The 16,630-nt window shown below is 46.7% G+C and overlaps 1 protein-coding gene across 1 annotated transcript in view; it reads right to left on the reverse strand.

The window, feature by feature from the left end:
* Nucleotides 1-144: 144 nt before the first annotated feature.
* CD6 (CD6 molecule) overlaps nucleotides 145-16,630 on the reverse strand; it is a 47,591-nt gene continuing 31,105 nt past the window's right edge. The window contains exons 3-13 of the mRNA XM_056801646.1: nucleotides 13,408-13,758; nucleotides 12,368-12,676; nucleotides 11,459-11,524; nucleotides 10,899-11,039; nucleotides 10,557-10,649; nucleotides 9,546-9,662; nucleotides 7,898-7,969; nucleotides 6,883-7,077; nucleotides 5,172-5,363; nucleotides 2,980-3,105; nucleotides 145-1,474 (exon numbers count right to left, since the gene is read on the reverse strand). Of these exons, the coding sequence (XP_056657624.1) occupies nucleotides 1,395-1,474; nucleotides 2,980-3,105; nucleotides 5,172-5,363; nucleotides 6,883-7,077; nucleotides 7,898-7,969; nucleotides 9,546-9,662; nucleotides 10,557-10,649; nucleotides 10,899-11,039; nucleotides 11,459-11,524; nucleotides 12,368-12,676; nucleotides 13,408-13,758 (1,742 nt within the window). The 3' untranslated portion in view covers nucleotides 145-1,394. The remainder of the gene's footprint in view (nucleotides 1,475-2,979; nucleotides 3,106-5,171; nucleotides 5,364-6,882; nucleotides 7,078-7,897; nucleotides 7,970-9,545; nucleotides 9,663-10,556; nucleotides 10,650-10,898; nucleotides 11,040-11,458; nucleotides 11,525-12,367; nucleotides 12,677-13,407; nucleotides 13,759-16,630) is intronic.

A 16,630-nucleotide genomic window follows, 5' to 3' on the forward strand; every position in this document is an offset into this window, starting at 1 on the left:
TGCTCACTAAGCTCAATGACTGCTTAACCGACTGACAAGTCTGTCCCTGGGAAGCCGCTCCTCCTGCTGCCTGGCCTCTGTCCAGGGTCTGACCCCACTAGAATCAAAAAGTCTCTTGACCATAAACCCTCGTATTGACACCACACTCCAGTTTTTGCTCAGAGAGCCCATTTATTCTCAGTGTCATCAGGACTGAATGACCTTCTCCTCCTTCTTTGGGACTCATTCCAGTCAGGGATGAAGGGGAATTATGTACAGCGGCCATTTCTCTGTAAGTTACATTCTTTTTTTTTTAATCAAGTGGAGAATAAAACGACTCTCTGCAAATCTCCTCAGCTGGAGAGGGACGGGAAGGAATGGTGGGCTCCTGTCTCAGTCTTCACCATTAGCAACCCTCCAGCCCCTGCTTCTAAGGAATTCTCTGGGCTCTGGGATGAAGTGGTCTCTCTTCTAGGTGTGAGGCGAGGTCTCCACTGGGAGTCCCCAATGCCTCCTGGGATCCTCAGGGATGGGACCCCGAGGAGATCTCCATAGCCTGGCTCTTCCTGTGACCTCTGCTGTAGTTAACAGGTAGACTTGCCCAAGGGCCTATAGAAGCATGACTCAACCCCAGATCCTCTGATTCTAAATTGAGACCCAGTTCTGTTATATTCTGGGGACAACTTGAGAGCAACCAGCCTAGGAGATGGAGGAGATGTTGGCAGTTCACTAGCAGGAGAGGAGGGGTTTAGAAGGACCAGAAGCCCCTTTGGAGGACTGAAGAGCCCGAGATATTTCAATTCGAGAAAAGATGACACAGAGGACATGGAAGTCCTTCAAGTGGAGGGAGGGATGTCATTGGGTAGGAGGATAAAGCTTGTTCTACTTGGCGCCAGAAGGCAGAATGAGGGTCAGTGTGGGTGGTGGGGTGGGATCAGAGTACTGAGAAAGGTCAGGCACAAGAGGAGCTGTCCAAAAGAGGAATGCGCTAATTCAGAAGGCTGGAGATGTTCAAGCGGAGGCTGGATGACTGCGCGTTGGCATTGTCATAGAAGGGGTTCTTGGTCAAATCCCTGGACTAGATGTCTGCTGAGGTTCCTTACAAATCTGGCTTCTCCTTCCACCATCTACTAAGGATAAGCTGCGTCACGTTTGTAGATTCATGGGGGAACCAAGGTCAAGACATCCCAGCTGATGTTAATTGGTTTGAGGCTCAGGAGTTGCAAGATGGAGGCTGATTAATTCAGGTTAGGGAAGGGGATCTTTCTCTCCACATTGGTGAATCCAAAGATCTGAATCGGTATGGTCTCATGGTCCTGGGCAGTCCAGTAGAGAAGGAAGGCAGGGAAGCAGGAGTGGCGGCAGGTGGAGCAGGAATCAACAGGCATCCTTTTTTTCTCTTTCTAGGTCTTGTCCTATGCAGCTCTGATGTCATCGTACTCCTCATCAGATGAGTCATTTTCAAGACTGCCCATGACTGCTGGGGTACGTGGTTCTGCCCAATGCAAAAGATGTAGTTGGCACCTACACCTTATACCATGAGATGCTTGTGTCCTCTGGTTCCCAGAATCCCAATGTTAGACCATGCCCAAGGAATACAACCCTTAGGGCTCTTATCTCCTTTCTCCAACCACCCTCTGCTCAGCACATCTTCCCCCACTGAATTGAGGTGCCTAATATCGAGAACCCCAAAGCTGAGGAATAATGAGCCCTTCCCCCACTAAAGAACACAGCTGCTGGCAAGGACATTGAACCAAACCCAAAATAGAATCACAGATTTGGAACTAGGAAGGACCTTAGAGATCCTTAGAATCCAATTCCTTCATCTTACAGAGGAGAAAACTAAGCCCCAGAAAGAAGTGACCTCACAGACTCTCTAATTCAGTTTTCTCATTTTACAAAGGAGGAAACTGAGGCTCACAGAAGTCATGTTACCAGTCACACAGGTAAGTAAGCAGCAGAGCGGAGATTTGAATCTAGGTCCTACAGTACAACAGTCAAGCAAGCCAGCCCTGCCCTATAAGATGGAGACCTAAATCATAAAATCAGGACTAGAGAATCAACCCCAAAGAAATGGATCTTGTTTCTACACTTCTTGGAGAGAGAAGCAAAAGGTCCATGAGGATATGTTAGATAGGCCAGAGTTTGGAGGGCTTAGTCGAGATAGAATGGAATTCCAATTCTATCTCCGATCTTATGTGACCTTGGCAAGTCACTCAACTGCTCTCAGCCTCAGTTTATCCACCTCCAAAATGTAGATGACAATTATAGCACACACAACAACCCCCAGAGTTGTTGTGAGGACCAGATACGATATGTAAAATGCTTGCTGCTCTTGTTGTACTTATTAATAATCCCTCCTCATTCAACTGAAGGGAGGAGGAATAAGGTAGTTGCCTCAAACCTCAGTTTCTTCATCTATGAATTAATGGATTTGACTTTGATCTAAAGCCCCTTCTAGCTCTCACTCTAGGAGCCTGTGATCTTTACATCTCAAAGCTCAAGCAATGGCACAGCTAGGTGACTCAATGGATAGAGAGCCAGACCTGGAGATGGGAGGTCTTGGGTTCAAATCTGTTCTCAAACACTTCCTAGCTGTGTGAACTTGAGTAAATCATTTAATCCCAATTGCCCAGCCCTTGCCATCCTTCTGCCTTAGAACTGATACTTAGTATTGATTCTAAGTCTGAAAGGAAGGGTTAAAAAAAAGCTCTAATGAGCCCATCTTCCCACATGCTCCAACTTCATCCTACCCTATTAGGCCCACCTTCTCTTCCTTATCTCTTAATTCCTTCTCCTCCTTCATTAAAAAGGTATAAATGATTTTGTGTGTGAGTACACACACACACACACACACACACACACACACACACATACTGCATGTGCCCCTCTTTCTCTGCCTTGGCCTCAAGCCTCACTCATCCAAGCAAACATCTCAACCTTCCTGACTGCTCCCCATTGGCCCACGAACATTTCCCTCTCTTATATCCCCCGTATTACCTGGACAACCAAAGGGCACCAAGGGAGGGGGCTGGGGTGAGTCATAATTCTCATACCACTCCCCAGAGGAGGTGCTGGAACTGTCCTCAGCCGCTGGTGCTGCTGAAACAACTCCAGGGCAGGTTCCTGGAGGGGAAACAGAAACAAGGCAAGACCTTTCAGACCAGGTCTTGGCTGTTGGGACCCCCCGGGAGCCAAGTTAGAAACCCTGGGGGAAAGGGGCAGAGGCAGATTTGGGTTCGACTGGAGACACACCATTGATAGAGTCCCCGAAGCAACTTGGAACGGATCTGAGACCAGTCTGTCCAATCTGTACCTTAACAAGGATCCTTTGGGAATGGCCCATTAGCCTCTGAATACAGACCTCCAGGGACAGGGAACTCACCACCTCTCAAGGCAGCCCATTGATTCCACTTTGGGATAGTTCTCACTAGTAGGAAGTCTTTCCTGACATGAAGCTTAAACCCACATCTCTGCAGCATGGAAATGACTGTTCCTCTTTCACATGGCAGGTCTTTAAATACTTAGGACCAGAGATTCATAGGTCAAGATCTGGAAAGGACCTCAGAAACCAGCTAGCCCAATCTTGTCTCTTTATAGATAGGGAAAGTGAGTCTCAGAGAGGTGAGCTGACTTACAAGATCAGACATCCAGAGCTAGAAGGACCCTTAAGGGCCATCTAGTCCAATTTCTTCATTCTATAAATGAAGAAACTGGTGTTCAGAGGAAGTGAAATGACTTATCCAGGGTCTTGAATTAATCCTAAGTAGAAGAGTTAGAATTTGAACTCAGGTATTCCAAACTCCCAGGCCAATGCTGTGTCCATAATATTACTCTGCCTTCTTTTGTGAAGACCACCCTCCTATCCTTCCTCTAAGACTTTCTTCTCCAAGCTAAACACCCCCAAGTCCTTCATTTGATTATCACCAACTAGATGGCACACTAGCTAGAATGCTGGGCCTGCAATCTGGAATACTTGAGTTTAAATGCTGTCTCAGATGCTTTCTACCTGGGCAACTCACTAACTTCTAACTGCTTCAGGTTCTCAACTATAAAATGGAAATCTTTCCACTGATTATCATTATTGAGGAGGAGAAAAAGAAAAGGAAGGAGGAGGAGGAGGAGGAGGAGGAGGAGGAGGAGGAGGAAGGTTGTTTCAATCCATCCTCTGAAGCCATCAGCTCTCTATCTGGAACTGATCCAACTCAATGTTTAAAAATTAAAAGTCTATTGATGCTTCTTTCTTAAAAAATCAAGCCCTAATTTGGAACTATGCCCAAAGGGCACTAAAAGACTGCCTGCCCTTTGATCCAGCCATAGCACTGCTGGGTTTATACCCCAAAGAGATCATAAGGAAAACGACTTGTACAAGAATATTCATAGCTGCACTCTTTGTGGTGGCCAAAAATTGGAAAATGAGAGGATGCCCTGGCTGAACAAATTGTGGTATATGTTGGTGATGGAATACTACTGTGCTCAAAGGAATAATAAAGTGGAGGAATTCCATGGGGACTGGAACAACCTCCAGGAAGTGATACAGAGTGAAAGAAGCAGAAACAGGAGAATGTTGTACACAGAGACAGATACACTGTGGCACAATCCAATGTAACTGACTTTGCAACTAGTAACAATGCAATGACCCAGGACAATTCTGAGGGACTTATGAGAAAAAATGTATCCACATCCAGAGGAAGAACTGTGGGAGCAGAAACACAGAAGAAAAACAAGTGCTTGATCACATGGGTCGATAGGGATATCACTGGGGATGGAGACTCTATATGATCACCCTAGTGCAAATATCAGTAATATGGAAATAGGTCTGGATCAAATGACACATGTAAAACCCAGTGGAATTGGGCATCAGCTATGGGAAGGGGTGGGAAGAGGGGAGAGAAAGAGCATAAATCATGTAAGCATGGAAAAATATTCTAAATTAATTAATTAAATAAAACATTTTTAAGACTAAAAAAATCAAGCCCTATTTTGTCTCTCATGTGGGAGCTCTGTTGCTTCCTCCTATTTGCCCTGCGAACCTTCACTTGTAACAAAGAGAAAGTTAAGCAAATAGAACTGGTACAGTAAGTAGATATGTCAGGTATGCCATCTTCTGCACCCATAACCCTCTTCCTTTCCCCCAAGTACCCTCCACCCATATTTGATGGAATAAAGGTTTCTCCTTTGGACAAACTTACCAAGAAGAGTGGCCCGGGACCCAGCCAGTTCCAGATTTGGAGTTGGCTCCAGGAGGTTCCTCTCTGAAGAAAAGCCCTGGAAGTTGGACTGAGACAGCTTTCCAGTGGAACTATTGCAGTAACCTTCCCCAGAAGAGGTGCTGGACTCGCTATTGTGCCTCAGGTGATTCTGAGGAGCTGGGATGGAGGCATCTACAGTCCAAGGGGTAAGAGGTTTGTGGGGTTAGAGGGAAGGTGAACTGTTTTCCCAGAAAGATAATCTGCAGCAGGAGGGCTTCAAGTTAGACCCAAAAAGAACTTTCTGAGACTCACATAGAATTTAGGGATGGAAAAGACCTTGCAGGTTCTTTAGGCTCTTTCCCCATCCCCATTTGACAGATGGGAAGCTAAAGGCCAGAGAGGAGGCTAATAATGCACTTCTAGATTTTCCTTGGCTTGGGAGACAGGCAATTCAGGGATTATCATTCCTATTTCACAGGTGAGAAAATGGAGACCCAGGAAAGTGATTTGTTCAAGGTCACAAAGGTAGTAAGTAGAGAAGCTGGGATTTGAACCCAAGTCCTGACTCCTCAATCCTGTGATCTTTCTGTGTTCCCCTGAGTATTTTATTTTCAGTCAAACATCCCCAGGTCCTCCACATGGCTGTCAGATGCCAGAACCACGCTAGTCACTCTGCTTTGAACTCTCTAGTTATGGGTTTCCTTCTTAAAATGGATTTCCTTGTTCATTAAGATAGATAACCAAATTCAGAGGAATGAGGGTCACTGAGGAGATGTTTCCTCTCCCAGTCTACCAACCAAGCCAACGAGCTGGGGAGAGAAATTCGATATTTTAGGAACGGCAGTGGATAGAGCTCTGGGTCTGGAGGCAGGAAGATTCGTCTTCCTGAATTCAAAACTAGCCTCGGACACTTCCTAGCTGTGGGACCTTGGGCAAATCACTTAACCCTGTTTGCCTCAGTTTCTTCATCAGTAAAATGGGCTGGGGAAGGAAATGGAAAACCACTTCATTTTCTTTGCCAAGAAAATCCTAAATGGGATCACTAAGAGTCAGACACAACTGAAAAATGGCTGAACAAAAGCGATCGTGCAGCCCAATGGACTTGAGTTCCCCACCCCTGACCTCTACCCAGTGAAAGGCATATTCCAGCAATCCCAGAAGGAACTGAGAAAGTGAGAGGGCACAGGGTGAAATGGAAGGATCAATGGACTTGAAACCTGAAGCTCAGGGATTGACCCTTGGCTTGGCCACTTCTTATCTACATGGTCTTGACCTTGCAAGCCCCTGGGCCTTGGGGAGGTGGTTGTTCTTTGGGTGGTTTATAGAAAGAGATGGTTGGGCTAGACACCTCCTAAGTCCAGAGCCTTTGCCCTTAAGGTGGCGGAGGCAGGAGGCAACTTCCTAGACTCCTTCTGGCTCTAGAATTCTATGGATTCCCAGTTCCCAGAAAAGGTGGGTTTCATGCTTCTTCCAACCAGATTTTTAAGAAGAGAAGCCTGCTGGGTGCTCTTGTTTGTTCATTAGTCATTTCAGGTTCTTTGCCTCTCCTGCCCATCCAGTAAGCTTTCCCTTGCCAGGAAAACCATCCAAGAAAACTCAATGGACCCAGTGACATTGCATGTGCCATTCTGCACCCGTAGATCCCCACCTTTCCAAGGAACCCTTCACCTACATTTGATAGATCGAGAGCTCCTCCCCTGGAGAAACTCACCAAGCAGAGTGGCCCGAGACCCAGCCAGCTCCAGGTTAGGAGCTGCCTTCAGGAGGCATTTGCTCTCTGAAGGAAAGCCTTGGAAGTTGAACTGAGGCAGCTTGCTGGTGGGACTATTGCAGTAATCTTCCCCAGAAGAGGTGCTTGACTCGTTGTTGTACCTCTGGTAATTCTGGGGAGCTGGGACGGGGTGATCTGCAGTGCAAGGTCAACATGGGAGGATTAGAACAGAGGGGAAGAAGACGAACCTTTGTGAGGACATAAAAAGATGAACTGAAGTTAGCCACTTGGTCAACAAGCATTTTGGCATGAAGACTTCAGTTCATCTTCAAAGCAACACCTTTCTTAGGGTTTTAGGATTTGGAACTAGAAGGGACCTCAGAGATCCCCTAGTCTATCCCCCCTTTTAACATTTGGGGAAACTGAGGCCCAGAGAAGAGACCAATAGTAACTCACCTCGATATTGTGTTTTAAGGCTTACAGAACACTTTAAAAATAAACCTGTAGGGGACAGCTGGGTGGCTCCGTGGATGGAGACCCAGGCCCAGAGATGGGAGGTCCTGAGTTCAAATCAAGGCCTCAAATCCTTCCTAGTTGTGTGACCCTGGGCAAGTCCCTTAACCCCTATTGCTTAGCCCTTACCATTCTTCTGCCTTAAAACTAATACATAGTATTGCTTCTAAGATGGAAGGAAGGTCGGGGTTTAATAAATAAATCAATAAATCTGTGAAGGAAGTACTTAACCTGTTTCTGAGACCTGCAGAGGGGAAGCAATTTGGATAAGGTCATACAGATTGTAAGTGGCACAGCTGGGATTCAAACCCGGGCCTTCTGACTCTAAATCCAAGTCTCTTTCCATTGCACTAGCCTCCCTGTGCTCACAGAGTTTGTTAAGGGCCACAGTGGGTGGGAGAGGGAAGCTGCAGCTGCCGGAGCATCTCGGGGTAAGTCGAGTCCACAAAAAAGCCCCAGAGTCACCCCATCCCATCCCTCCATGGCAGAAGGCTCCTCTTACCCTCCTGCAGGGTCGGCATCCTGAACCTGTTCTGCTGGGCCATCTCCTCTGTCACTTGGTACTTCTGGGAGTCTGAAAGCAGAGACCGTGGTGGTGGTGCAGAGTGGGGGCCTAACAACCCTGCCCTGGGACAGTGGAGGAGGGCGCAGAGATCTCAGGGGGCCATGCCTAAGGCTAGCGGTGTTGGGGATGGGGAATGAGCCCCAGAGAGATTGTGGAGGAAAGACCTGGGTTTGAATCCTCCATCCCTCTGAAACCTGCAAGCTGGGTGAACCTGGGCAAGTCACTCGCCCCTCTGACTCCCTGACCAGGGCCCTGATGACCCTCATCCCACTCTCTGCCTGGCCTGCTTACAGGCTTCTGCGATGCCCTTGGCAAGCCTTCAAGTCCCCATTAATGAGGCTCTCTTGATTGGGCTCCATCTATGGGAATAGCTCCAGCCCCAGCCCCAAGGCAGCCTAGCGAGGGGCAGCTTCCTTCCCTAACTCCAACTGCCAATTCTTCCTCTGTGGACTTCTTGGTCTCTAGTGTCCCCCCAGCCGAAGGGAAGGCAGGATGGAAAGATGGAGCTAGACTCAGGGTCCTGGAGTGAGAATCCTGAGTCTGCCACATACTACTGGAGTGATCTTGGATAAGTCATTTCCCTTTCCTGGGATTGTTTCCACATCTGTAAAATGAGGGAGTGCCTCAGTGGCCTCTGAGATCTTTTCTAGCCAGAGATCTGGGATCTTATAAGATCCTCTAAGAAGGTGTTAGTGAGGAAAGAATGCCACCCCCGGAGTCAGAGGACCAATTTCTAATATGTAGGCCTTTAGAGAAGTCATTTGAGCATTCCCAGGACCTCAGTTTCCTCGTCTATAAAATGGGGGAGTTGGCTTGTGACTTCAGAGGTGGCTCCCAGCTTGTAGGTTAAATGGTCTGTCGTCCTGGCAGTGTGAGACTCAGTGATAAACACTCCTCCATAAGTGATGAGAGCCTTGCTTAGACCCCTACCTTAAACCCCAGCATCCCATTTCTCACTCAGTCCATCCTCAAGGCCTTCCAATGGGGGGGGGGAAGGAGGGAGGGGCGTTGGCTGAGGTGGGTGGGAGTGGCAAATAGCCCCCTGAGCTCCAGGGGGCTGTCCTCCCCCACCCCAACTTTGCCCTTTGAGTCACAATACAGACATGATCTAAATGAAGGTTGAGGTGGGCTAAGAATGCTAAGGTGGGGGTGAAGAGTAAAGGACTGCCAGGACAGAGATGCTGCCATCACAAGGAAGGAAGGAAGGAAGGAAGGAAGGAAGGAAGGAAGGAAGGAAGGAAGGAAGGAAGGAAGGAAGGAAGGAAGGAAGGAAGGAAGGAAGGAAGGAAGGAAGGAAGGAAGGAAGGAAGGAAGGAAGGAAGGAAGGAAGGAAGGAAGGAAGATGGCCCTAACAAGAATCTATCCAAATTTGACGCATTTAGCACCCATAAACCCCTTTCCCTAAAGAATAAGAACAAATTTTCCCATTTCCCAGAAAGAATCAATGAGGCAGAGAGTAGTGAAGGTCACCCTAAGAGAGTGATAAAACTTGACAGTGGCACCCAGAAGTCCCATCCTCCAGCCTGGCACCCTTTTATTCAGCTTGAGCTCCCTGGACCAGGGAGTCAGGCAGGGAGACACTCACTAGCAAAGGTGGAGAGGGGCACAGGGGGCTGGCTGTGGAAGTCATAGTGTTCATAGTCAGAGTCTGATTCAGAGTCCTTGGAGGGTGGGGCTCCCACTTGCAAGGAAAGCTTGGGTTCTGGGAAGAAAACAACAAAGTCAGGAAAGGAAGAGGAGAGAGCAAGTGCCTACTGTGTGCCTGGCATGTGCTTGGCACTGGGGACACCGAGATAAAAAATGAGAAGTGGAAGCCCTCGAGGAGCTCGTGCTCCATTAGTTAGTTAGGGGTGAACACATGGTGACATGGTGGGAAAGGACCGAATTTGAACTCAAAGGACAAAGGCTCCAATCCAGCCTCTAGAGGTTCCTTCTACTTGTGTAACCTGGAACAGGTTGTCTAACATCTACGGGTTGTAGCTTCCCCATCTGTAAGATGAAGGAGTTGTTCTAGATAACCACATAGAGTGCTAGAGCTTTGAGCTCTAGATCCTCTGGGAAGAGAGTGGAAAAGCAGAAGAGAGGAGGGAAGACACACTAAAGAGGGGGCAGAGAACCTGAGACCCAGAGCTGGAAGACCTTAGAATTCTCCTTATAGATGAGAGAACTGGGGCCCAGAGAATCTCAACAACATGCCCTGGGTCTCCCAGGTAGGGACAGAGGCAGGATTGGAATCCAGGCCCATGAAAAAAGCAATAGAGGAGAAAGTGGGAAATGGAGAGTAGGAAGCGGGCAGTGGGAATGGGCAGGATTGGGAGTTGGTAGGGAGCTGATTGGCTGGTCCATTTGGAGTAGTGAGGATGCCACAAATGCATTAGTCAATAGGCACACCAGTTATTTGCTCTGGAAACAAAAGATCTCCCCTTTCTGTCTTGAAATGATACTCTACATTCCTTTGTAGCTCTTGGCTCCAGTAATGCCTGCCATTTTGTCATAAGAGCCCAAGGAAATGCTGATGCTTCCTCTCCATCTCCAAGCTCCAACCCCTCATCTACCTCCAGCCCTCCACTGTCCATCTAGGTGGATGGACTCCTACCTTCTTCTTTGGGGATGGTCAGAGAGACCTCATTGTTGCTTCCGATGGTGGTCGTGGCTGTCTCCTGATTATGATTTTTCATGACTGGGAGGGCTGAGGGTGGGAGACAAATGGAGCATGGAAAGAGTTTGGAATTAGGAGTTCAGAAGGCCTGGCTTTTGATCCCAAGCTTCCATCCTTCATTAGTTGGGCACTGTTGCTTGGGACCTCAGTTTACCCAGTTTGCCCCAGTGCTCTCTGGGGGTAGGTAGACTAATCTCATCCCCATCTGGAAGAGCATGCATGTCCCTAGGGATTGGGTCTCCTTTTCATGCTTAGCATCAGGGTGTCCTGGACCCTTACCATACTTTCCTTTAATCTTCAGAAAGATGAAAGTCAGAGCTAGGAGTGCCGCCAAGAGGAGAATTCCTAGGACAATGCAGAGGATGAGGAGGATGCGCTCCCGAAATTCATTCTTTTGTATTCCCAAAGGCACAGGGGATGCTAGAAGTAAGAGGCCCCATGTGAGTAAGAAGAAGAGCAGGCTCAGCCTTGGTCCCCAGATCAGAAGGGGACCATCCCACATCCTGGGCCAGTCAGGGTCCCACAGCTGTCTGAACTCAGATCTTCCTGACTCCAAGCCTAGCACTTTGCCCATTACACACCCAGCTGCCTTAAGTCCTTCTAACTGCAAAAGCCCTTTGTTCTGTCCCCAGCCCAGGGATCCCTTTGTATAACTGGATTTGAATTGAATGAATCCAGAGAGGTGAGAATTCGGTGCATGACTCTGATGCATCATGGGTCTAGAATGGAGGAGCTACCCATGAAGTACCCAGGAGGGTTCCTGGGGGAGGATGCATAACTCCCCTCCATCCACAACCAACCCTGGGAGAGGATTGGAACTCTGAACTTGGAAGGCTCACCTGCTGTGGGCAGCTGAGAATTGGAGGTGACCTCAGGAATCCATGACGTATTCTGACTTAGGGAGTCTAGCAGAGGGGATCAAAGAGAAAACATACACTTCAGTCAACGTGGGAGCCCTCCGAGGGGGGAGGGACAGACAACAGAGGGCTGGGAAATCAGGCAGAGGCATGGGTGAGGAGGCTCTGGGGCCAGCCAGAGGAGCAGAAGTTGTAGGGGCTGACCCGGCCTTGCTGCCCATTCCCATTGCTCTGAGGGATCAAAGAGTGGTGGCAGTGGTCACATAGGATGGACTTCTCCCTCTAAAACTGCTGTCAATGCCTTTGACCCTGGGAGGAGGGGAGATGGAAGCTGGGGTGCCAGGGGGTGCTGGATACTCCCGTGAAAAGGCCACAGAGCCACCAACCTAGGCCATTCTGTTCCCCAGGGCCAGCCAAAGTTTGGAGTAGTTCATCAGCAGATGAGGTGCAGAAGAAAGAATTCTCCTACACCAGAGACACTCCAAGGCCATCAGCTAGGTCACTGGGGGCTCCCTTTCCCTCAGCAGGTGGAGGGCTCTAGCCAGGGAAACCCAGAGCCCGTCCATTCTGCTGGAGTGCCCACAGTGCCTAGGTGTGAAGCTCACCCTGATGCCCATGACCCTGGAGCTTCCCTCCCCACCAAACCACTCTGGATTGATTTTGGTTATATTTCTGTGTGCATGGGCTGACTCTCCCTAGAGAATGTAAGCTCCTTGAGGGCAGAGACGGTTTCCTTTTTTTCTTTGTATCCCCAAAGCCTAGCACAATGCTTTGTACCCAAGAGCACATATTTGTGGAATTGAATTGAGTTTCAATGCACCCATGAGATGAGGGCTAAAGCATCATAGGGACCTAAGGGCACAGAAAATACAGACAGGCAAAAGGACAGACCTGAGCAAACCACACCGGCATCCTCTTTGTGATGACAGTCATGATCTCTCTGGGCAGGGCACTCCCACAGGGAGAGCTCAGTCCCAGAGCAATTCACCTCATCCAGGTGGATAGGTCCTTTGCCCTTCTGGAAGACTGAGGCCCCTGGGATGTCTACAGCCCTACCACAGCCCAGCTGTTGGCACACCACCATGGCATCATTCAGGTCCCAGGCGTCATCACACACAGTCCCCCAGGAGCCTTTGTCCTTCAGCTCTACCCTACCGGCACAGCGACTACCTCCATCCATCAGCCGCACAGCATGGACTTCTGGGAGAGGAGGGAGACAAAGGAAAGGAGGGAGAGACAGACAGAGGATAAAAAGAAGGCACAGAGGAAAGGGATGTGGAAGGGAGGGAGGAAGGAAAGAAGGAAAGGAAAGAGGAGAAGAAGATAAACAAGATAAATGACCAAATGTGAGGTCAGCAGAGAGAGATGGAAATGAAGAGTGAGAGAATGGAGGATATTTAAGGATTAAGGAAGAGATGGGGAGTTGGAGCAATTGAAGCAGAGATGCAAACAGAGAAAGGGAGATGCAGCCGTGGAGATGAGAGATTTGGAAAGAAGAAATAGAGAGGGAAAAGCTTGTGAGAGAGAATTCTTGCTTATTTACTTACTAGAGATAATTCCCATCTGTGAAGAATTCTGGTGATAAAGTACATCTCCCACTCTCTCTTGTTTACTGAATTCTCCTCACCTTTATTTTCACTTCCCTTCCCTTCCCTTCCCTTCCCTTCCCTTCCCTTCCCTTCCCTTCCCTTCCCTTCCCTTCCCTTCCCTTCCCTTCCCTTCCCTTCCCTTTCATTCCCTTCCCTTCCCTTTCCTTCCCTTCCCTTCCCTTCCCTTCCCTTCCCTTCCCTTCCTTTCCCTTCCCTTCCCTTCCCTTTGGAGCAGAGGGAGCCTGGGCAAAAATATGATCTGTGGGATGGAAGCCCAGACGTCCTTCTTCTCTAGAGGATGTCCTGGTCAGTATGGTGGCAGTATGAGAATCCTCTCCTCACCTTCACAGTTGACCTTGGTTGGCGTCCCATTGGAACATACATCGGACTGCACCTTGCAGGTCTTCCACTCTCCTTTGTCACAGGTCACAGACCTCAGAGAGAAGGCCCATGTATCATTGAGGGTCACACTCCAGTTACCCACAGGGAGATGCTTTGGTTCCTCTGGAGCAGGTGTCCCAGCAACAGACTCTATTGGCTCCATCTTCCAACAACTCAGCTCTCTGCAGACAGCAAGGCTGGCCATGTTGCTCCAGGAGTCCTTACAGACAGGATGCCAGGATCCTGAAATCTTGACCTGCAGTGTCCCATTGCAAGAGCTGGTTCCAGTCACCAAACGGACAGACTTCTTTCCTGGAAGGAGCAATGCATAAGACACCTGAATGTAGTGGCTGGTCTAAGAGCAAACTCTTGAGGGTCCAGTGTCTTGAGGGACAGGGGATAGGGTCAAGGCTCAGGACCTTACCATGTACTGGGGTCTACATCATAGACAAAGCACTGGTGTAGGTTCAGTGCCAAGGATACTGGATTTAGAATCAGAGCAATTGGGTTCACATTCCAGCCTGATCACTACTTATGTGACTTTGAACTTGGCATGCATTGGTCCCATTTTCATCATTTGTAAACTAATATGGTTGATTTTGGCAACCCCTAAGGTTACTTGTAACTCTAAATTTATGGTCCTATTATCCTATGACAATATGGTTGGCATCAATCCAATGACCACTCATAGAACTGAAGGTGATGCATGCTCTCTGTGTCCTGTCCCAGAGAAAAGAAGGAGGGGGTAGAGGGCTGCTAGTATTAGAATCCTACTCTCATCAGGCCTGGGATAAAGAGAGAACAACATAAACATTTAAAAGGGTAAAAATCTTCTTAATGTACATAGAAACAGGAGTGAAGGGGGATGGGATAAGGGAGGTAATGGGAATCCCTTTTGGGAGACTGAGAGATTAAGAGAAGGAAGGGTGGGTTAAGATAAAGGGAGGGAAAAGGATAAGAAAAGGGAGTTAAAGGAAGGATACCTAGAGGGGGGCACATCAAGAGGTAGAAGGGTAGGGTGAGAGGATAAGAGAGGGACTCTTAGAACAAGATAGGGGAGGGATGTTTAGAATCAAACTCATGCCAAGAAGTAGGAGGGCATGGTTGGGGGGATAATGATGGGATTTTTGGAAAGATGAATAGAATAATAATTTAAAATTAAAGGGCCAGGAACATGGACCTTTAGAAAGGTGAGACAATTTGGAAGCAAGATGGCAAGGGGAGATTATAAAGAGGACTTTGGGGAAGGAGTGTAAATCAGAGAGGTATTGGTCAAAGGAAATTGGACATTTGAGGAGGGATGTGACAGAAAGAAAGGAAGAGAGGGACAAACAATGAGATGGAATGGAATAGATGAGAATGTTCAGCCAGTAACCATGATACTGAGTGTAAATGGGATGGATTCACCCACAAAAAGAAAATGGATAGAGGAAAAGATAAAAAATCAGGACCTGACAATATGTTGTTTATAAGGAATATTACTGAAAATTAAAGACACACATAGAGTGAAGGTGAGGGATTGATGCAGAATATACTAGGCCTCAGCTGATCCAGAGAAGGTAGAAGTAGTCATGATCTCTGAGGGAATTGGGTCTAAAATGGATATAATTGGAAGGGATGAACAAGGTAACTATGTTAGGTTGGGGGGAACTATGGATAAGAAAGCATTATTGGTATTGGACCTGTATGCATCGAGTCATAGCATCCAGATGTTAAATTCCTGAGGAGTTGTGGCATTGGAACAAAAGTTCTACTAGGTATGACCAAACTGGAAAGAATTGGTTTTGGAAAAATATGGTCCTGGCAAGACATTATCTGCTGCCTATGGATCAATATAATTAAATATGGCCCTGGTAATATATGTTAATTGAGAACCAGATAGATTGAATTGGTCAAATTAAATGCTAAGAGGAACATGGAGAAAGAGACCTAATATTACATTGCTAGAGAAGCTGTGAATTGTCTTTTAGAAAACAATATGGAAATATCCATTAAAATCATGTTGACCTACGGATCTCTTTACTAGGATTAGGCCCACAGGGCATTATTGAGAGGGTAAAAAGTTGTGTTATATAGGAAAATACTCATGGAAGATTTGCTTATAATGACAAAATAACTGGAAATAACATAAACACAATAATTAGGAGAAATAACTGAAAAGGTTTTGATATTTTAATGTAATGGAATGTATTATGTTATTAGGAATGATAACTTTTTGAAATATAAAGAAAATAAAGGAAATCTATGAAGAGAAGAAAAGAGAATAAGAATAATACGTACTATGATTACATTAGAAAAATAACAGCCACAAAATCAAGAGAAAAAATGTCCAAGTAAAACAAATCCAAATCCAAAGGAAACTCAAAAGCAGAGGGTTTATATTAGCATATAAATATAATTTATATATTTTAAAACATACTATAAACAATGTGGAGTTAGTGGTTTTGCACATAATTTTTTATGCATTTGTTTGGTTAAATGTTTATTGTTGTTAATGGTGGTTACTAAGTATATAATTTAAATTTTTTTCAACAAGTAAGAGCTATCTATAGTCATGTAAAATAAATCACTACTGATTTATTGGAATGAAAACAAGTCTGAACACCACCTCACCTCTATAAGAAATGCCAGATGCTGAAAGGGATGACAGAAAAATATGTACAATAAAGAAAGGCTGGGGAAGTGGTGAACTGGTCAAACCATTATGGAGGACAATTTAGACCTCTGCTCAAAGGGTATAAACTGGGCATACCTTTTGATAATATCATTACCAGGGCTGTAATCCAAAGAAATACCACTATCACTTCTGTACCCCAAAAAGAATAAAGGAAAAAAGGAAAACAACACACACATATTAATTTATTTATAGAATCTCTTTTTGTGGCAAAGGATTGGAAATGAAAGGCATTTTCCTCAGTTGGAGAATCACTGAACAAGTGTTGTATGATTGTGAAAGAGTACTATTGTGCTAGTGGAAAATGATGAGGTGAGTAGTTTCAGAAAAACGTGTCAAGAACTTTACGAACTGATGCAAAGTGAAGTGAGAAGAATACTGTGCACAGCCACAGCAGTGCTATAATGATGATCATCTGTGAAAAGTTCAGCTCCTCTGATCAATAAAATGACCCAAGATAAAACCAAAGATGAAAAAATTCTCTCCACCTCCCAAGAGAGAAGTGATGAA

This window comes from Monodelphis domestica, chromosome 6, assembly GCF_027887165.1.
Source record: "Monodelphis domestica isolate mMonDom1 chromosome 6, mMonDom1.pri, whole genome shotgun sequence".
Lineage (NCBI taxonomy): Eukaryota > Metazoa > Chordata > Mammalia > Didelphimorphia > Didelphidae > Monodelphis > Monodelphis domestica.